The 22,417-nt window shown below is 47.5% G+C and overlaps 1 protein-coding gene across 1 annotated transcript; it reads left to right on the top strand.

The window, feature by feature from the left end:
• Positions 1-8,341: 8,341 nt before the first annotated feature.
• Positions 8,342-21,592, top strand: LOC308579744 (vomeronasal type-2 receptor 26-like; the record flags this gene model as incomplete). The annotated part of the gene is made up of 6 exons (XM_081180677.1): positions 8,342-8,439; positions 8,835-9,126; positions 9,368-10,171; positions 12,650-12,862; positions 19,780-19,906; positions 20,682-21,592. 6 exons carry the CDS (start codon positions 8,342-8,344, stop codon positions 21,590-21,592), a joined length of 2,445 nt encoding a protein of 814 aa, XP_081036803.1.
• Positions 21,593-22,417: the final 825 nt, after the last annotated feature.

Raw genomic sequence — 22,417 nt, 5'->3', positions numbered from 1 at the left:
AATGTGTATTCTTCAAACTTCTGTTGTCCCCTTTGTCCTCTGATCTGCCATTTTGGAGCAAAATCATTTACAATCACACAGTTGTGCATCAAAAGAATCATAGACTCATAGAACTGTAGAGTCGGAAGGAATCCATGGGTCATCTAATCCAAGAATGCAGGAATCTCAGCTAAAGCATCCATGGCAGATGGCCACCCAACCTTTGCTTTAAAACATTCAAGGAAGGAGAGTCCACAACCTCCGAAGGGAGACCATTCCGCTGTCAAACAGCTCTTCCTGTCAGAAAGTTATTCCGTATGTGTAGTCTTAATCACCTTTCTTGTAGCTTGAAGCTATTGGGTCGAGTCCTACCCTCCAGAGCAGGAGAAAACAATCTTGTTCCCTCTTCCATGGGACAGAACTTACCTATGAAGTGTGGATGGGATGGGACTCAATTAGATTGTCTTCAAAGCCCATGATTCACTTCAAGACCTCTAATACTTTTTTTCTGGATACATCCTGTCTTAATGCTTAGACCATACCTCGCTCCAGGTGTACGGAGAGCTGTCGCCCTGGTTACGCCAAGGTGGTTCAAGAAGGAGAACCGGTTTGTTGCTACGCTTGTGCTCTGTGTGCAGAAGGGACCATATCCACTCAGGAAGGTGCGTGACTCAAGGGGAGAAGGCATTCCTTGGGGAAACAGAGATAGGCCAAAGATTCGCTCAGCAGAAATTTTCTGTGAAGATCCTAAATACGTTTTTGGAATGTGAAACCATTCTTGGCTACTGTGATGCTAAGTTCCAAAATGCAGGATTTATCAAACTGCAGGCCAGGAGGTGGCACCAGTGGGCCTTAGCCTGATTTCAGGTGGGATTCTGCACAATAGCCTCCCACTGGCTGTGTCATGGCCTTTTGGCTGGATCAACACAAAACACCAGGAGCTACGTGCAGGCACAGTGCATAGGTACACTTGGGCTAGGAATTGCTTGAAGGACAGTCAGTCCTCATTCAGCCCCCACTTAACCGTCTTCTTGTGTTGCCACCTTAGAAGGATGGTGGAACAGACAACAGGAGAATTTTTTAAAATAATAATAATAATGCTTTATTAAACTAAAACAACAACAAAAGACCATACATTTATGTCATTTGTTACAAGGGAAACAAAGTTAACAACAACAACAACAACAACTCATATACTCTAACAATAAATCTTCTTAGTGTACATTTAACTTCCCATCATCTCCATACTTCACTTAATATTTACTAACTTATTGCATAAACATAACCATTCATTTTATAATAAAGTATTATTTCTCCTATGTCCTTATATCTTGCTTAGAAAAGCAACAGAAGTTATTCAAATGCTACGACAATAGGAGAATTAGTTGGCTCTGACTCCACCTCCTTCTACCAGATTTTTTTCAATGAATCCGGGGACACTTTTCAACTTCAATGGATTTTGTATGGGGACTGATTTATAAATCTGGGGACTGTCTCCAGGAAACCTTATTTTGGTCTCCCTACCTTCTGCAAACCCTCCAACATTTCTCTGATGAAAATAGGGATGTCTTATTCCATCATCATCATCATCATCATCATCATCATCATCATCATCATCATCACCACCACATCATCACCATTATTATTTATACCCCATCTATAAGACTGGGTTGTCCCAGCCCCTCTGGGCAGCTTCCAACATACAGTATATGTAAACATAATTAAACATTAAACATTTAAAAACTTTTCTACACAGGGTTGCCTTCTAAAGTTTGCATAGTTACTTATCTTCTTGGTTTGGGGGTCACGTAACTCCATACCTTCCAACATTTCTCCAGTCAAAATAGGGACATCCTAAGGAAAAGCGGAACATTCTGGATCAAATCAGAAACCTGGATGGCTTCTGTAAATTCAAGACTGTCCCTGAAAAATAGGGACACTTGGAGGGAAGGAAAGAACAGAAAGGGGATGGAGTGGCCATCACATTTGAAGCACATTCTTTCCCCCCATGAATTCTGGGCCCTGTAGTTTATCCCTCTCAGAGTTACAATTCCCAGGAACTCTTAACAAACTACAATGCCCAGAATTCTTCGAGGGGAAGAATGTGTTCTGAATGTGCTCTAAAGATGCAGTGCATACACAGCCCAAGTGTGAAGGAGGAGGAAAGTGAGAAGGAAGTTGATGGGAATGACCTTTCACACACACACTCCTAGCTCTACATCCCAGATTGTTAGGCCTCTGCAATTTCCTGCACCCTGAGGACAGAAAGTCTTGGAACCCCTGCTGTGACTAATGATGTAAACTGAAGTGAAAGAAATGGCCTTGAGAGGTCATTGGTCGTCTAGAAGGCCAAGCAGGGAAAGTGTCTGATGGGTGCTGTCCATATTATCCACCCTTTCTGTGGTTGTAACAACACTTTGCTTTGCGTATGATTAGGACAGACTAATTTGTAAAAAGATAGGCCTGGTTCCACTCAGCTTATTCTGGAATATAAACTTTGTCTCTGAAATATATATTTTATGGAATGCAATAGAGTATTCTGGTTATTAGCTTTATTTTAGGACTACAGAAGCCTCTCCCTTTCCTTTCAGATGCAGAGAAGTGTACCAGATGCCCTGAAGACCAACATCCAAACAAAGACCAAGATCACTGCATCCCAAAGATTATCACCTTTCTTTCATATAAAGAATATTTGGGAATCCTTTTGGCTTCTTCTTCCCTTTTCTTGTCATTTACTACAGGTATGCTGTTAGGAATCTTCATTAAATACAAGGAGACACCCATAGTCAAAGCCAACAACCGGGACCTCTCTTTCATCCTCCTCATCTCCCTCCTGCTTTCCTTTTTGTCCTCCTTCCTGTTCATTGCTCGGCCAAGAAAAGTGACCTGCTTTCTCAGACAAACGGCCTTCAGCATAATCTTCTCTCTTGCAGTCTCTTCTGTGCTGGCCAAAACCATCACTGTGGTGCTGGCCTTCCTGGCCACAAAGCCAGGGAACAGGGTGAGGAAATGGCTGGGGAAGAGTCTGGCCAACTCCATTGTTATTTCCTGTTCCAGTGTCCAAGTTCTCCTCTGCACCATCTGGTTGGGAATCTCACCCCCATTCCCAGACTTTGACATGAGGTCCCAACCTGGGCAGATCATCCTGAAATGCAATGAAGGATCTGTGGCCATGTTTTATGGTTCCCTTGGCTACATGGGCTTCTTGGCAGCCATCTGCTTCACAGTGGCTTTCCTAGCCAGGAAGCTGCCTGGGTCCTTCAATGAAGCCAAGCTGATCACCTTCAGCATGCTGGTCTTCTGCAGTGTTTGGGTGTCCTTTGTGCCCACCTACCTGAGCACCAAGGGGAAGTACATGGTTGCCGTGCAGGTCTTCTCTATCTTGGCCTCCAGTGCTGGGCTTCTGGGCTGCATCTTCCTTCCCAAGTGCTACATTATTGTTCTGAGGCCTGATCTGAATTCAAAGGAGCACCTGATGATCAAAACTAAGGACAGCATTTGATTCTTAGTACTAGGGATGCAATTGAAGTTTCTCTGTACCAGATTTTCTCTTGGAACCACAAGTTCTGTGAGGATTAAAAAAAATCTGGAATGGGTCTTGTGTGTGTTTGTCTCTAGTCAGCAGATTCTTGATCTCATAGAATCATAGTTGTGAAGGAAAATGAAAGGTACTCAAAGTATTTCCACCCAACTAAACAGAAAAAACTGCAAAGAGGCTTAGGCATGAATTTTGTTTTTTGTGGCCACTAAAACCAGGCACTGGGGAGTTTACTTAAAATTTAATAGTAAAATGGAATACATGCCTAGTCTTTTTGAATTGATAGCCTCAGCCTGACGAAGAATGTAGCGTAAGCTTTAGTATTTAAAAAAAGGAAGGAGAAATGAAAGATATAATTTCCATTGCGTGTATTAATACTCCCGTGAGTTCACTTTTACAGAGAGAATCAACCCTTGCTATGCTGTGTGTGTTTATATTAAACCCTCAATCCAACGGCCTGTTCTGAGATGTCTTTCTTACTGTGTCCCATGTTCATGATCTAACAGGATCACCTCCTATGACATGAAAGTTAATCAGTCATATAAAAAATAGTTTTCATTGGGTTTTAATTTTTTTTTAATTACAAGTGCACAGAGTAAGATAAGGCTCAAAAAAGAAGAAACAAGAAATAAAGGAAGAAACAAGAAATAGTGCCCATGTAGAAAACAAAACAGAACAACAACAACAACAACATTGTGTACATTACAAAAAAAGGAAAAAGCCTTAACCTTACATGGTATTTATAAAATGGACTTGTCCGTGGCAAGTCTAGATTTCTACACAACTTCTTCATGTGTAAGGAGTTTGTACATCTCTTCAAACCAATCATTAAAGGGAGCTGTATTTTTATTCCTCCAGTTATTATTAGTTTATTATTTATTTATTGAATTTATATGCCGTCCTATACCCGGAGGTCTCAGAGCGGTTCACAAAAATATATATATCACAACATATAAAATCAGGATAAGAACAATAACCGAATAATACCAATCAATACCAATCTTTTTGCTGTAGCTGGGGCACAGAGACTCCATCCATATTGTCCCTTTGTTAGATTCTATGTGTTTGGTATATAAGTCTAATGGATATTTCCCTCTGCAAATTTAAGATTGTTCTGTACAGTCATGTTGATCGTCTTTATTTCCTGCTGCCAAAAACTTTTCAGTGGAGTGCAATCTCACATGAAACTGGCTTGATTAATTTGCTTTAAGGTACAAAGAAAGGTAGGTCAGCTTTGGTGACCCGTGTCCCTTGACCTTGGGAGTTTCATTTTTATAGCACCAAGCTGCATACACTGCGTTCATTCAACACTGTCTTCATGAGACTTCCCTTGATGAATTTATTAAGGTTTTCAGTTGGGGTCAAAGAGGGCGGACGCCATCCTGACCAGAGAAAGATTACCACAACCTGTTAAAGAAAAGAGCTGATTGGTGATTTTTTCTTTCTTTCTCCTGCTTCCCCAGATGGCACAAATATGCCATTAGTTCTGATCCTAGGGCAGTTAATCCAGCCATGGAGTGCTTGAATGTTTTATCATGCTACTAATTTTTACTTCTCATTTACACAAACTATAAAGAATAAAGTTTATACAAACAGTTGTACATTGGTTTTCAAAGAGAATGCATTCCAGAAGTCCGTTCGACTTCCGAAACGTTCGGAAACCAAGGAATGGCTTCTGATTGGCTGCAGGAGTGTCCTGCAGCCAATCGGAAGCTGTGCCGGACATTCAGCTTCCGAGGCAAAGTTTGCAAACCGGAACACCTACTTCCGGGTTTGCGATGTTCGAGTTCCAAGTTGCTTGTGAACTAAGCAGTTTGAGAACCAAGGTACGACTGTATTCATGTAATATTGCTTTTTTGTAAGGGTATATTTTTCTTCAGTAATCTTCTGTCCACATTTGCTAATCTCCCCTGCGCACTGGATCATTGGAGAGTTTTGGCAGAAAGAGCAACACAAATAATTCATGGTTGATGGCAGAGCCAAGTCTTTCCCTTATCATTATGGAAATAATGGTGATTTGGCTCTCTAATTCTGCCAAAGCTCAAGGGATTTCTCTGAAGATCACATTTGGGACCAGGAACAGAAACAGCAGAATCAAGAATAACTGTACACAATTTTTTTGCATCCTGTCTGAAAATATATTGATTCTGCACACTGTTGAAAGCTTAGACTGGGATTTGAGGCAGGCAGAGATGCTATCAGTTTGAAGCTTAATATCAACCGCATTGGATGAGAAGCCCTTAGCTGAACTCCATCTGTATTAACAAAGTTCCACTTGCAGCTTTGGTCTTGCAAGAGGGTTTCGGCGATTCTGAAGAGAAGAGCCACAAACAGGGTGGGTGACAGCAGCACGTATGCCCATCAAAATTTTGCTTCTGCTGCTGCTCAGTACAGCCTATGGGATGTTGAAGCAAAAATGCCCCTTGAATTTAGTGAGAGATAGATATGAGCCCTGGGACTATTATAGAGCAGGAGACCATCTCATCGGTGGGATTATCCCCACACTAAATGGATTATCCCAGCCAGGCTCTTTCTCCCAGGTTCCTTTTATCCACATAATACCGTAAGTAAATTATGTGGGGATGAGTTTAATGGTACTCAAGCTGTAATCTAATGCTTTAAGCCTCTTTAAAAGAGACAATGGGCATTTCACTGCATCAGCCCCTGCTAAATCCCAGTTTCTTCGAATATCTCCATTTTACAGTAGGGATGTGATTCTGGAATGGAATATGAACCCTCCAGCGCCATGCAATCAGCCTATTTTCACCAGCTGGTGAGGTTCAGTTCAGACAATAATCTATGACCCATAAGAATTGTATCCTGATGTATGTGTGTGAATCCCCTGAATACCTGTTTTATTTGATTTTATATTGTTGTTCTTTCAGATTTAAGCTGCATTTTCATTTTAATGGATCTTGCTTTCATTTATTTTATTTATCTACTTGCTAGGTTGGCAGGAGCAGGGACCGAGCAAAGGGAGCTCACCCCGTCTCGGAGATTCGAACCGCCGTCCTCCTGATCGGCAAGTCCTAGGCTCTGTGGTTTAACCCACAGTGCCACCCGCATCCCTAACAAAACCCAATACATAGCCATATAAAGAGATTTCTCTGAATCTCGAGACTTTCCCCCCATCCCCTCCATGGGTTCTAATGTTGACGTTTTCAACTGCATATTATGCCATAGTCTGTCCATAGTATTTGTAACATTACAAGTGAGATTAAAATCCTGCTAATGTTTTCATCTGCTTACAGGGGTCTCCTAAATAGACTATAACCCCCCCATTCTTTTTTGAAGTTTTTGTCTTCTTGGTCCCTGAGCTTTCCGGTCAGTTTTGCCATTTCGGCATAGTCTAACAGCTTGATCTGCCATTCCTCTCTGATAGGGACTTTGTCTTCTTTCCATCTCTGGGCTAATAGCATTCGTGCTGCTGTTGTCGCATACATGAAAAGTCTTTGGATCTTGCTTTTAAATTGTACACTGTGTACACCACTTAGAGGTTCTCACACACCTACACACATCTAAACACCCACACACACCCTGTCTATTAAAGGTTATTTTCCTCCTTGGATTGCAACCATTTAATAAGGGAAGGGAAAGTAACCTGCTACAGCCCAGTTTGACAGGGAAACACTTACTGGGGTCTCCCATGGCAACCGTTGTTTATATCACTGATTCTTTGAGCCCAACTCCTTAAAGGGAGTGAAAGGTAGGATATCAAATCCAAACTCTTCTTCTTCCTCTTCTTCTTCTTAAAAAGTGTTGATTTGCATGGCCTATTCCTTGCTGCTTCAAAGTCCAGGTCTCAATTGCCCTCTAAGTAGCTAAAGATTGAGCCACCCCACTCTCTGCTTAGTGGTAGCAAGAGCCCATGGGGTACCAGGCACTCACACAGGGTCTGTTGTCCTTTGGAAAATGGAGGCACAGCAGAGACTATCGTGGCTTTAAGAAAAATGGTTTATTCACATATTTACACCATCAGTCTGCATGGGGGGAGTTCATGGTCCTTTCGAGAGGGGCTTGTACCCCAAATTAGTCCTGGAGCCCAAGGCATCTCTGCTAGCCAACCTCTCCCAAAGATGGATCCCAGCCTTTCTTCCTCCTTCTTCCTCCCAGCAACCTTTCCCCCAAACTCCTCCTTCACACCCAGTTACCCTGGCAAACTCAAATCCCAAATCCCCAGTCTCTGTTCACACCTCAGGTAAAGTTCTCTTGCACTGCCAATGTCCCGCAGTAGCCCTCTATTGTTCCTTGAGGTTCCTAGCTCAGCCAGGCTGTTTTGCATAGGCCAGCCCAGGAAATCCTCTGCAGCTTGCATTCTCCCTTTGGTTTTTGGGCGGCAAGGGGGTTCCCCTTAAAACCTATAGCAATATAAAATGGTCAGGCAAAAACATTCCTCTTTAACCAAGGCTTTCGGCTGATTAACATTCTTATGACCTTTTAAAAAAAATTGTGGGAGGGGGGACTACTGGTTTGTTTTTGTTTTTAATAGGTATTTTGTGTTCTCATTTTGTATTTTCATGTTGTAAATTGCCCAGTGATCTTCAGGTGAAGGGTGGTATACAAAAAAAACTAATAAATCAATTAATAACTAATAAAGAAACATTTCACTCAGGGTTGGCAATTGGGATTCCGATTCTGATCAAGCATGGGCGTTGTTCTTAAAATAAACTCAAGGTGCTTTCACTGTCTAGAAATCATACAATCATAGAATAGTAGTTGTAAATGCCCTTCAAATGGCAATTTCCCCAAGCCCACTCCCTTTCTGCAATGTACATCATGGCAGTGCAATGTAGTGGCTAGAGTTTTGGGATTTCGACTGAGGAGATGTACGTGCACATCAGCCCTCAGCCACGAAGTCTTTGGCTCTCCTGTGGCTTCTTTTACATCAAAGAGTTATTATCAGGGTCAAATGGTGGCATGAGGTATGGCACATATGTGCTGCCTTGAGCAAGTTGTTGTTGTTTAGTCGTTTAGTTGTGTCCGACTCTTCGTGACCCCATGGACCAGAGCATGCCAGGCACTCCTGTATGCCTCCCGCAGTTTGATCAGACTCATGTTTGTAGCTACGAGAACACTGTCCAACCATCTCGTTCTCTGTTGTCCCCTTGTCCTTGATCTTTCCCAACATCAGGGTCTTGAGCAAGAGGAGACTGCAAATGTGATGGGTCGCTTGGATGAATGGCCATCAGCAATTCCTGTGTTACAGGGGGTTGGCCTAGACTTTGGGGTCCCTGCCACCTCTACCATTTTCTGATTCTATGACTGTGACATATATTATTAAATGGAGGGTGAGTGTGAGATGTATGTTTTGTTGCAGAGAAGGATACACAATTTTACTCCACAATCTGGCCTTCCTGCTCGCCATCCACGAGATCAACCAGAATCCCAGGCTCTTACCCAACATCACCCTGGGCTACAATATATTTGAGAACTATGACAATACAAGAATCACATACGACGCCATGGTAGAGCTGCTTTACACCGGTCATGCAAGTATTCCAAACTACAGGTGTGGAAGGCAGAATAACCTGCTGGCTGTTTTAGATGGTGCAGACTCTGAAATCTCTCTCCATATTTCGAACATGTTGGGCATCTACAAAATCCCACAGGTGTGAATTGGGGAGCAGTCTAATTTCACTTTGCTTTAAAATGTTAAAGTTTGGCTGTCTGAGGGAGAAAGTTTCTGTTAGTAGCAACCTTCCTTCCTTCCTTCCTTCCTTCCTTCCTTCCTTCCTTCCTTCCTCCTGTCCATCTGGACTGACAGAATCCTATGTTATGGAGAGGAGACCTGTATTTCAGGAAATTCAAACAAAGCCAAGCCAAACACTTTTCTTTTCTGTTCCCATCCAGGTTAGTTATGGGTTTGTCTCCCATGACATCAATGATAAAACTCATCTCCCTTTTTTCTACCGGATGATCCCCAAAGATGACCACCAATACTCAGGGATTGTCAAGTTGCTCCTCCATTTCAGATGGACGTGGATCGGTCTCTTTGCTCCAGACAATGACAACGGAGAAAGGTTCATGAGGTCCTTGACCCCTATGCTCACCTCGAATGGTGTTTGTGCTGCCTTCTCATACAGAATCCCAGAAATGACTCGGTATTTAGTGAAAATTCAGGTTGATTCATTTCTCACATGGAGACAAGTCAATGTATTTGTTCACTATGCAGAGACTCGTTCTTTCTTCAGCGGAATATTCTTTATAAATGAATTACTAAGATTGTCGCTACAGTCCACTGAGGGGAAAATCTGGATCACAACAGCTTTGTGGGACATCACCCCAACGTTCTCTAACTGGAGATTACATTTCCAGCACCGCCACTGTTTCTTTTCCTTCTTAATTCAGACAGAGGTTGCCCTAAAACATGACAATTTTGACTTCAGTCGCTTAGTTCCTTACTGGAAGGAAGTGTTTGATTGTTTCATTTCGAAGCACTTGTTTTCTGCGAAAGAACGTCTCAGATGTGACCAAAAAGGGGAATTGCCCCTGGATATCCTTGTGCAGAGTCTTTCTCCAGACAACTACAACATCTATAGCAGTGTGTATGCTGTGGCACATGCCTTAAATGCTGCTTACTCATCCAGATCCAAGCAGGTGGCAATGATGGGTGGAGGAGACGGGCAGAGGCTTCAGAGGCTACAGCCATGGCAGGTATTCCTTTTTCCATCACTGATAGTACTAATGAAATGTGCAAAAGTGTTCTATCATTATTCAGAACAGGCTTTGTGGAGATCCTACAACCACCCTCCACTTCTTCAATATTTATGCATTTTGGAAGGGTATCTCACCAGTCGGGGCTTGTTTGTTTTTTGCGGGTTGGGGGTGGCATTGCTACAGAAAAAGCAACAACCTTTTCTTATATTTCTAACCCATGGTGGAGGAACTTCTGAGGCGGACAAATTTAACGTGTGTGTGTGTGTGTGTGTGTGTGTGTGTGTGTGTGTATTATAGCGATGAAAGGGAAAGGCGGAAAAAGAGGAAGAAGGAAAGTGCAAGAATTACAATAAGAAATATATAGTATGATACAGTAACTATAATCACTTACATTTCATAGAATCTTAGAGTTGGAAGGGATCCAAGGGCTATCTAGTTTAACCCCTTGCAATACAGGAATATTTTCCATACTTTGTTTTATAGATATATGAAAAATATATGAAGCTGGGATACAACACCAGACTTTGGAAAAAGAAACCGCATTGGCTGTTATAGAACATATATTAAGGTTTACAGTGGTACCCTCAGGTTACGTACTTAATTCGTTCCGGAGGTCCGCTCTTAACCTGAAACTGTTCTTAACCTGAAGAACCACTTTAGCTAATGGGGCCTCCCACTGCCGCCGCACAATTTCTGTTCTCATCCTGAAACAAAGTTCTTAACTCAATGTACTATTTCTGGGTTAGCGGAGTCTGTAACCTGAAGCGTATGTAACCCGAGGTACCATTGTATTTGATTTTTTTGCTGTATGCAGGGATGTAAAGGGGCAGCTGATGAATGATAATATCAGTAAATACTGGAGGAGTCATCTAGAGACTAATTAAGATTATGAGTCGGAACAGGTGAAACATCATGGACATACAGGTGAAAGTTCATTTATTTCAGTAATTCAACTTAAAAGGTGAAACTAATATATGAGATAGACTCATGACATGCAAAGCGAGATATGTCAAGGCTTTATTTGTTATAATTGTGATGATTGGCTTCCCAAATCTCTTTTCTGATGAGAGCAGCTTTTGCATCTCATTGGGAAACCAAGGACCCAGAGTCTGGAGGAAGGATGGGGAGGCACACAATGCCAGATGCTTGAAGTCCAATCTGACGTTTCCACAGTCTGTGTTGATTTGTCATCAGCTGGTGTTGGTCCACTGTGCTTCATTAAGTCCAGGGTCAACACAGCCATCTACCATGAGATTTTGGAGCACTTCATGCTTCCTTCCGCAGACAAGCTTTATGGGGATGCTGACTTCATTTTCCAGCAGGACTTTGGCACCTGCCCACACTGCCAAAAGTACCTAAACCTGGGTCAATGCTCATGGGATTACTGTCTTTGATAGGCCAGCAAACTCACGTGACCTGAACCCCATAGAGAATCTACGGGGCATTGCCAAGAGAAAGATGAGAGACATGAGACCGAGCAATGCAGAAGAGCTGAAGGCTGCTATTGAAGCATCCTGGTCCTCGATAACACCTCAGCAGTGACACAGGCTGATAGCATCCATGCCACGCCGCATTGAGTCAGTAATTGATGCAAAAGGGGCCCAAACCAAGTACTGAGTGCATATGCATGCTTCTACTTCTCAGAGGTCCAATATTGCTCTATTTGCAGTCCTTGTTTTGCTGATTTCATTTAATATTCTAATTTTGTGAGATTGTTAATTTGGGATTTTCATCAGCTGTATGCCATGATCAAGACAATTATAACAAATAAAGCCTTGACATATCTCGCTTTGCATATCATGAGTCTATCTCATATATTAGCTTCACATTTTAAGTTGAATTACTGAAATAAATGAACTTTTCCATGATATTCTAATTTTCCGAGTTTCACCTGTATCTTATAAGAAGAGCAGGAAGTCAGTTTTGGAATTAAATTACATTGTATTACATTGTATTGAATTGAAACAATTCAGCAAGATTTGTAATCATTTGGAAAATTGATAAAAAATAAGAAGTGGCAAATGTGGCAAGAATCACAGGGTAACAGTGGGGGAATCGCTCAGGTGCCTTCCAACCAACGGGTGCTTTCCCCATTAAGCCCAGAAAGCAAGCAAGCTAAAGGGAGATAAAGAGAAGAGAGGGGAAGGGGCTGTCCATTCAAGCAGCAGGAGGAGTGGAGTGAGCTTTTGAGGCAGAATTGGTTTATCTGGTGATCCAGTGCTGAAAAGCCTCCATGGCCGCCTCTCCAGAGTCAGAAGAGTTTTGTTTCTCTGACAACACCAGCAATAAGCAGGAAGAACAACCAGGGACAGTCGGAGTCCGGTGCTAAAAGCTTGATCTCTGGAACCATTGGGCAAAATTTGGTTACAATCAGAGCAATGAAACATAATTTCCAATAAAAGAACTTCACATTTCGTCCCATCCCCAAACGGGAAGCACTGAAGTGATGTTCTTTTTATCCATGTGCCGTTCTAGTTCCACTCATTTCTGAAGAACTTTGGATCTTACAACACCTCCATGGATGGGGATGGGGAGTTGGCAGCCAACTTTGATATTTTTACCAGGGTGGTGTGGCCCAACACTTCTGTGGCTTCTGTGAAAATTGGGAGTCTCAAGCAGCAAGCACCTCCAGACAAAATGTTGAGCATTGACGAAGATGCCATTGTGTGGCTTGCGCAGCTTCTTCAGGTGAGTCTTCTCTTCTCATGAGTGGCCAAAGTATTGTTGTTTAGTCGTTTAGTCGTGTCCCACTCTTCGTGACCCCCTGGACCAGAGCACGCCAGGCCCTCCTGTCTTCCACTGCCTCCCGCAGTTTGGTCAAACTCATGTTGGTAGCTTCAAGAACACTGTCCCACCATCTCGTCCTCTGTCGTCCCTTCTCCTTGTGCCCTCCATCTTTCCCAGCATCAGGGTCTTTTCCAGGGAGTCTTCTCTTCTCATGAGGTGGCCAAAGTATTGGAGCCTCAGCTTCACGATCTGTCCTTCCAGTGACCACTCAGGGCTGATTTCCTTCAGAATGCATAGGTTTGATCTTCTTGCAGTCCATGGGACTCTGAAGAGTCTTCTCCAGCACCAGAATTCAAAAGCACTTCAGTACACTAGGTGGGTGTTATTTGCAGAAACACCCGGTGAGCCCCTCACCCTACTGCAGTAAATATTAAGGCTCTTCTCATCCTAAGGCATTTCATAGAATCATAGTATTGCACAGCTGGAAGGGATCCCAAGGGTCATCTAGTCCAACCCTCTGCAATGCAAGAATCTCAGCTAAAGCATCCATGGCAGATGGCCATCGAACCTCTGCTTTAAAACTGCCAGGGAAAGAGTCCACAACCTCCCGAGGGAGACCAGGAAGTTCTTTCTGGTGTTTAATTGGAATCTCCTTCCTTGTAACTGGAAGGCATTGGTTCCGGTCCTACCCTCCGGAGCAGGAGAAAACAACCTTGCTCCATCTTCCATGTGGCAGTGAAGCTTTGGATCCATCTCATCTGCTTAATTTGCCCCAGATTGGACTAGATGCTGATATCAGTTTAAAGAATGCATTTACAACAGATCAATGATAGTGTGATGGCCTGGGATTCCGAGTCGGAGAGTGAACCGGAGGAATCCCAGCCGGCACAAGAGTCCCCGCCTCCAGGGCCGGCTGAACTGGGGCAAGGCCTAGATGCTGAGGAGCCTGCACCTGTGCCAGATCCTCAGGGGCAGGCACCAGGTGAAACCATTCTGGCCCCAGAGGTGCTGGAGGACTCAGTGGCTACAGGTGAGCCTCCCCCGGGGCCCAGTAACCCTTCGGCCTCTCCTGAACTGCAGAGGCTTAGAGCAGAGAGGCGAAGGGAACTGGTCTCTCCCAGGAGGAGTGCTCGCCTTAAGGCCAGGAGAGGCGGGGCTTCTGGGGGCTGGGACCGCCCCCGGCCTTAGAAGAAGATAAAGGTCAGGCAGCCCGTCCCAGGTTGTGGGAGCAACGTCGTTGTGGAGTACCTGCTTTTACCCAGATCTAGATCTGCACTCCCGGTGTGCCAATCTGGGGCAAACTTCCTCGCCCGGCTTCCTGCTTCTGACTCTCCAGTGTTCCTGTTCCTCGCCCGGCTGCCCGCTTCTGCCCTACCAGTGTTCCTGTTCCCCGCCTGGCTTCCTGCTGTTGCCCTACCAGCATTCCTGTTCCCCCGCCCGGCTCCATGTTTCGGACCTCGCGTCTCATCTAGTGATCGTCTACCCTGCTAGTGACTCTGGACTGAACCTCGGCTACGGTATTAGTACCTCCCCCCCCCGGGACCAGCACAGTTTGCTCCCGCCACACCCGCACTCCCTCTTTGTTGGGGTGCGTTCGGGAAGAGTCAGAGGCCATGGCCGACCAAGCGGCTAGACTGTTGGCAATAGCCCAGGAGAACCAGGCCTTGACGCACACCGTGCAGCAGCTCAGTAATGCGGTTACAGCACTTCAGCAGCGGTTGGACGCCCTACCGGCTCCTGGGGCCGACGCCCCGGCTCCTGGCAAGTACCCAGTGGCCTTGCCTGAGAAATTTGATGGGGCCCCGGCCAGCTTTCCCATGTTCCTTGCCCAGGCCAAGCTGTATATTCAGGGGCGCGCCCGCAACTTCCCTGACGACCGCACCAAGGTGCACTTTTTGATTAGTTTGTTAAAGGACCAGGCGGCCAAGTGGGCGTTGCCGCTACTCAGGCAAGACTCCCCCTTGCTGGCGGACTATGTGGGGTTTTGCAATCTGTTGGAGGCCGCGTTCGGCAACCCCCAGGAGGGGAGTCAAGCCAACTGGGCGATTCGGCGGTTGAAACAGGGCAAGTCCACGGTGGCCGCATACACCACGGAATTCCGGCCGCTGGCACAGGACTTGACCTGGAATGACTCTGCTCTTCGGGACCAGTATCTCGAGGGGCTTTCAGACGAGATACTGGACCAGCTGGCCACAATGGAACGCCCCACCACGCTAAACACCCTCATTCAACGGAGTCTACAGATAGACGATCGGCTAGAGGACCGTCGTCAGGCTCGGGGCCGCCGGCACTTCCAGTTCTCGGCACCAGTTTCTACCAGCAGCCCCACAGGCACAGCTGAGTCATTGGAGGAACCTATGCAGCTTGGGGCAGTGCGGCCACGCCTCTCCCCCACAGAGAAGTCGCGGCGTCGGGAGGGGAATCTATGTCTCTATTGTGGCGGATGCGGACACTATGCCCTGTCCTGTCCTGAGAAACGCCAGCCACAGGAAAACCGCCAACCCCAGTAGCTGATGGCCCTGGCTACCTGGGGTCCCAAACCGCACAGAATGGGGCCGCACCAATTGAACTACAACACCTTATGGTTCCGGTATGTCTATACCCTCCAGGTGGACCCTGGATTCTTACCCATGCTCTAGTGGATTCGGGGGAAACCTGCTCCTAAATGGACGCTGCTTTTGCTGCCCATCATCGGGTGCCACTTCGGAACAAGCCAGAACTGGTACAGGTGGAGGCAATCGACGGACAGCTCCTGCGTTCGGGTGCCGTTACTCAGGAGACCCAGCCCCTGGTCCTGTGCCTCCAGCAGCACCGTGAGATGCGAACTTTGGATGTTGCCTCCATGCCCCGGTTCCCCCTGGTGCTTGGGATGGACTGGCTGGAGGCTCACAATGTGCAGATTGACTGGGTCAAACGGACTGTACACTTCCCAGACCCAAGTTCTTCTGCTGAGACTGAGATGCTAGCAGCTGCGCCCACTGAGGAGGCTGCTGCAACGCTCCCCACTGAGTACCGGGACTATCACGACGTGTTCGAGGAACGGGGGGGGGGGTCAGACCAGCTGCCGCCGCATCGGTCCTTTGACTGCGGCATAGACCTCCAGCCCGGAGCGCCCCTACCGGTGAGTCGCTTATACTCTTTAACAGAGCCAGAGCGCGAGGCTTTGCAGGACTTCTTGCGCAAGAACCTGGAGCGTGGGTTCATTAGGCCTTCTACCTCGCCCACTGCTGCGCCAGTGCTCTTTAAAAAGAAATGTGGGGAGCTCCGCCTTTGCCATGATTACCGGGCCCTGAACAAAATTACCATCCCAGACCGGTACCCCTTGCCCCTTATTTCGGAGTTACTGGAGCGGGTGCAAGGGGCGCAGGTGTTCACCAAGCTAGACCTCCGGGGTGCCTACAATTTGATTCGGATCCGAGCCGGGGATGAGTGGAAGACAGCATTCGGGACCCGGTACGGGCCGTTCGAATACCTGGTTATGCCCTTCGGTTTGTGCAACGCGCCTGCTGTGTTCCAATGGTACATCAACCACGTGTTCCAGGACTTGCTAGACAAGTACGTGGTGGTGTACTTGGATGACATTCTGGTTTACTCCCGTGACCCGGCGCGCTACGAGGGTCATGTCCGGACCGTGCTGCAGCGCTCGCGCAAGCACCGTTTGTATGCAAAGCTCAGCAAGTGCGAGTTCCATCAGCGGTCAGTGGACTTCCTGGGTCACCGACTCTCACCAGGTGGGGTGCAGATGGATCCTGGGAAGGTGGCAGCGGTTCGAGAATGGGCGGCACCTCGGAACCAGAAGGACCTACAGCGTTTCCTGGGGTTCGCCAACTATTACCGGACCTTCATTGCGGATTATGCTCATCGCACCACCCCGTTGACCCGGCTACTATGCCCCAAGACGCCGTTTTCCTGGGACAAGGAGGCAGAGGAGGCATTTCAAGGGTTGAAGGCCTGTTTCCAGAGAGCGCCAATCCTGCAACATCCGGATCCTTCTCGACCTTTTGTGGTAGAGACTGACGCCTCCAGTACGGCTCTCGGTGCCGTCTTGTCTCAGCAGTGCGGACCGGAAGCGCCACTCTTACCCTGCGCCTTCTATTCCCGCCAGCTCCTTCCAGCAGAGCGTAACTATACCGTGTGGGAGCGGGAACTACTGGCCATCAAGGTGGCCTTTGAGGTTTGGCGCCACCATCTTGAGGGGGCACGACACCCGGTGGAGGTGAGAACCGACCACCGGAACCTGGAGTACCTCCAGACCACCCGCAAGCTGAACCAAAGGCAGATCCGGTGGGAATTGTTCTTTTCCCGATTCCAGTTCCGGATCCGCTACATCCCTAGCTCCCAAAACCAGAAGGCGGATGCCCTGTCCCGGAAACCTGAAGACAACGCAGACACGGTACAGCAAGCAGTACCCACCACAATTCTACCACCAGCTGCATTCCTGGCCACCCAGGAGGTTGAGCCACTACAGGCTCAGGTGCGGGAACAGCAGCGGGCTGACGCTTGGGCCCAGGAACGACTCTGGGAACTGGCCGAAGGGTCATGCCCTCAGTATCCAGGGCTGGTCTTGCATCAGGGTCTTCTGCTGCACCACGGGCGCCTGTACATCCCACCAGGGCCGCTGCGGGCTGAGGTTCTCCGGATGACCCATGATGCTCCAGCAGCGAGGCACTTTGGGCGGTATCGGACCACCCATCTGGTAAGCCGTGAGTTTTGTTGGCCCCGTCTGAAGGCTGACGTGGCTCGCTACGTCGCTGGTTGTGATGTCTGCAGGCGGGCCAAGGGGCCTACCGGGTGACCCCCCGGCCTTCTTCAGCCGTTGCCGGTTCCACCACGTCCGTGGCACACAGTTTCTCTGGACTTTGTAGTGGAGCTACCCCCGTCTCGGGGCTGCACCTGCCTTCTAGTTTTCTCCGACCATTTCACGAAGATGGTGCACTGTGCCCCCTGCCCACCCGTACCCTCAGCTAAGGAAACTGCGCAGCTGTACCTTCAGCATGTCTTCCGCCTGCATGGCCTACCTGAGCGTGTAGTGTCCGACCGTGGCGTTCAGTTCACGTCCCGGTTTTGGCGTGCTTTGCACCAGGCCCTCGGGACAGAGGTCTGTCTCTCATCTGCTTACCACCCACAGACTGATGGCCAGACGGAACGGGCGAACGCTGTGCTGGAGCAGTACCTCCGGTGTTACTGCAGCTACCAGCAGGATGACTGGGTCGACCACCTAGCCTTGGCGGAGTTCGCTTATAACAACGCGGTGAATGTGTCCACCCAGTAGACCCCGTTCCAGGCCAGCTACGGTTTTCATCCACGGTTGTTTCCGGATGTGCTGCCGGCATCTGCGGTCCCTGCGGTGACAGAGTGGCTTCAGGAGCTCCAGTCCCAGCAACAGCTGTTGATGGAGCAGCTGCGCCAGGCCAAGGAGGCGTACAAGGTCCAGGCCGACCGCCACTGCCAGGTGGGGCCGGAACTCCACGTCGGTGACCTGGTATGGCTCTCCACTCGCCACCTCCACCCTACTCGACCTTCGTGGAAGCTGGATGCCCGTTTCACCGGCCCGTTCCCTATCGTGAACCAGGTCTCGCCTGTGGCATTCCGTCTCTGGTTGCCAGCAACCCTGAAGGTTCACCCGGTATTCCACAGGTCCCTTCTGAGTCCGGTGGCCCCACCCGACGAGTTCCACCTGAACCGTCCCTGACTACAGACGGTTTTGGTTTGGGGAGAGCCTGAGTACGAGGTGGAACGCATTCTGGACTCCCGATACCGCAGGGGGAAGCTGCAGTATCTCATAGACTGGAAGGGGTATGGGCCGGAGGACCGTTCCTGGGAACCAGCGGCCTACGTCCACGTGCCTGCCTGCCACCGAGAGTTTCATGCGGCGTACCCCAACAAGCCGGGTCCGGACCCTCGGTTGGGGGGGGCCTGGGAGGGGGGATGGTGTGATGGCCTGGGATTCCGAGTCGGAGAGTGAACCGGAGGAATCCCAGCCGGCACAAGAGTCCCCGCCTCCAGGGCCGGCTGAACTGGGGCAAGGCCTAGATGCTGAGGAGCCTGCACCTGTGCCAGATCCTCAGGGGCAGGCACCAGGTGAAACCATTCTGGCCCCAGAGGTGCTGGAGGACTCAGTGTCTACAGGTGAGCCTCCCCCAGGGCCCAGTAACCCTTCGGCCTCTCCTGAACTGCAGAGGCTTAGAGCAGAGGGGCGAAGGGAACTGGTCTCTCCCAGGAGGAGTGCTCGCCTTAAGGCCAGGAGAGGCGGGGCTCCTGGGGGCCGGGACCGCCCCCGGCCTTAGAAGAAGATAAAGGTCAGGCAGCCCGTCCCAGGTTGCGGGAGCAAGGTCGTTGTGGAGTACCTGCTTTTACCCAGACCTAGATCTGCACTCCCGGTGTGCCTGTTCCTCGCCTGGCTTCCTGCTTCTGACTCTCCGGTGTTCCTGTTCCTCGCCCGGCTGCCCGCTTCTGCCCTACCAGTGTTCCTGTTCCCCTCCTGGCTTCCTGCTTCTGCCCTACCAGTGTTCCTGTTCCCCGCCTGGCTTTCTGCTGCTGCCCTACCAGCGTTCCTGTTCCCCCGCCCGGCTCCCTGTTTCGGACCTCGCATCTCATCTAGTGATCGTCTACCCTGCTAGTGACTCTGGACTGAACCACGGCTACGGTATTAGTACCTCCCCCCCCGGGACCAGCACAGATAGGTGGTTTCCCATTCTGAGAAAATAATGGGTCTCTGGTCTAATCTACAAGGGCCCTTTTCTGTGGGGCAGAAGGTAGAGCAGTTTTCTAGTAAAATGTGGAGTGATTGTGTATTTTCTTTGCCTGTTACTCAGTTCTGTGGCTTATTGACGCATTCCTAACACTTTTTATTTGATATTCATTCATCTTATGGTTAGACACTTCCACATTCAAGGTGCAGCAAAAGCTGCTCTTCTGGATACGTCAAAGTGATTCAAGAAGGAAAGCCGCTTTGCTGCTATGCGTGTGCTCAGTGTCCCAATGGGACCATATCCACCCAGGAAGGTAAGGAATTCCAGAGGGAAAGGAAGCCCTTTCAGAACCAGGCATGTCCCACCAAGTAGAAGACAAACACAACCCCCTGTGTTGCAAAATGTAACAATCAATGCAAATGCAACACGCTGGCTAATAACTGGTAGTGGATATATAATTAATTACAATGTCACTACAATACGCCACTATAAAATAATGTATCTATCATACAGTACATCTCACAAAATATACAAGTGACTTTAAGCTGTTGTATATATAAGAGTCAAATGAGGAGTCAAACAGGTCATTGAATAGTGAGGAACGCCAAGCTGTCTCTCAAAGGAAGACGTCCTATGAAAGTGTCAAAGGAAGACGTCTCTCAGAAGTCTTAAAAGGAAGTCTGAAGAGGACAATGTATCCGGAACAGTTCACTGTTTCGGAATAAAGTCTTCATCAGCTGGAAATGGAATAGAAGGCATTGCTAGCAATGAATGACAACAAAACTGAGCAACCTGCATGAATGTTATAAAGTAAAACAAAATATATAGAGGTACTGTACATACCGAATAATTATCAATGAGATATTCATCCTAGTCTTGATTACCACCAACTAGAAGAGGCTGACCCAAAAGGGTAGACAGAGTGAAGCCAGGAGTCTCAATAGCATGATTTAGGACATTCTAGGTCTCTGGTATAGGCTGCCACCCCATATATTATGGCATCTTGAAGAATCGAGACTAATACAAAGACCTGTATGATACATGGAACAAAAATCATAGGGCAATGAAGTAACTCTTTATCATTGCAGATGCAGACCATTGCAACAAATGTCCAGAAGATGAGCATCCAAGCAAGAACCATGATCAGTGTGTCCCCAAGATTATCAGCTTCCTAGCCTATGAAGACAAGTTGGGGATCCTCTTGTTTTCCATTGCCCTCTTCTTATTTTTAATCACAAGCTTTGTGTTAGTAAGCTTCATTAGATCCCAGGAAACTCCCATTGTCAAAGCCAACAATCGTGACCTCTCCTACATCCTCCTCATCTCTCTCTTGTTCTCCTTTTTGTCCTCCTTCCTCTTCATTGGCCGGCCAAGGAAATTGACCTGCCTTCTCCGACAAACGGCCTTCAGCATAATCTTCTCAGTTGCAGTGTCTTCTGTATTGGCTAAAACCATCACTGTAGTGCTGGCCTTCATGGCCACAAAACCCGGGAGCAAGGTGAGGAGATGGCTGGGGAAGAGTCTGGCCAACTCCATTATCATTTCCTGTTCTGGTGTTCAAGTTATCATCTGCAGCACCTGGCTGGGGGTGTCTCCCCCATTCCCAGAGTCTGACATGCAGTCTCAGCCTGGAGAGATCATCATGCAATGCAACGAAGGGTCTGTTGCCATGTTTTATGGTGCCCTCGGTTACATGGGCTGCTTGGCTGCCATCTGCTTCACAGTGGCTTTCTTGGCCAGGAAGCTTCCAGGGTCCTTCAATGAAGCCAAGCTGATCACCTTCAGCATGCTGGTCTTCTGCAGTGTTTGGGTGTCCTTTGTTCCCACCTACCTGAGCACCAAGGGGAAATACATGGTAGCCGTGCAGGTCTTCTCTATGTTGGCCTCCAGTGCTGGGCTTCTGGGCTGCATCTTCCTTCCCAAGTGCTACATTATATTACTCAGGCCTGATCTGAATACAAAGGAGCACCTCACAACAAAATCTAAAGATGGCATCTGACTTAAAATATGATTTTATAGTTGAACTGCAGTGCAGCAGTAATGGAACTGCAGTACTTCTCATTTAAATGTAGCTTCACACATGGTAAATCCCATTTATTTCTTTAATTAATTAATTTCATAAAATTTATGCTCCACTTCATTGTAGGAAAAAACCCTCAAAGCAGTTTCCAAAAGGATAAAGGAATAAAATTATCCTTTTATTTAACAAATGGCAAAACCACAATAGAATAAACTAAGACAAATTAAAACTCTTACAAGCTTTATAAACATCTGAGTAGGCCTGTCAAAATAAGAATGTTGGTAACAGTAAAAATCAATGCATAATAACTCACCAGTAGTCACAGACCTTTTGTACTTCATGTTTTAGAAGTGCTTGTTTTTTGCAGGGTCATCCATCAAACTGGTGGTCTTTCCTTCTTGGCAACGGTTGTTTCTGTGCAGGGCAGGCTCACCGAGTTGGGTCTAACTGGGGGGGGGGGGGGAGGCTGTCACACTGAAAGAAAGAAACAACCAACAATTCTCAAGCCTCTTACATGTGCATCACAAGATACTCCCAGTGGCAGCAGCTATTGGTCTGTCTCTCAACTCCGCTCCTAATTCAGTTCTTATCAGATGTTCAGCCTGGCCATCTGGGTGCAAGGCCTGCTTGGCAGCTGAGTGTTGGGTGCTGAAGGATAGCCTTTCCACCATGCAGGCCTGGCAGCACCTCTCTTTGGGGCGTGGCGTTGCTCAGGGACCAGGGTGGTGGCGACTGCTGCCCAGAAAGCTATAAAAGTGCCTTGAAGGGCATACAGGTTGCCCAGTTTTGGAGATATCCTCTGGG

This window comes from Podarcis bocagei, assembly GCF_964188305.1.
Source record: "Podarcis bocagei genome assembly, chromosome: 2".
NCBI classification, from domain to species: Eukaryota; Metazoa; Chordata; class Lepidosauria; order Squamata; family Lacertidae; genus Podarcis; species Podarcis bocagei.
The sequence above is the reverse complement of the archived record's forward strand: the minus strand, read 5'-3'. Positions and strand labels throughout refer to the sequence as shown.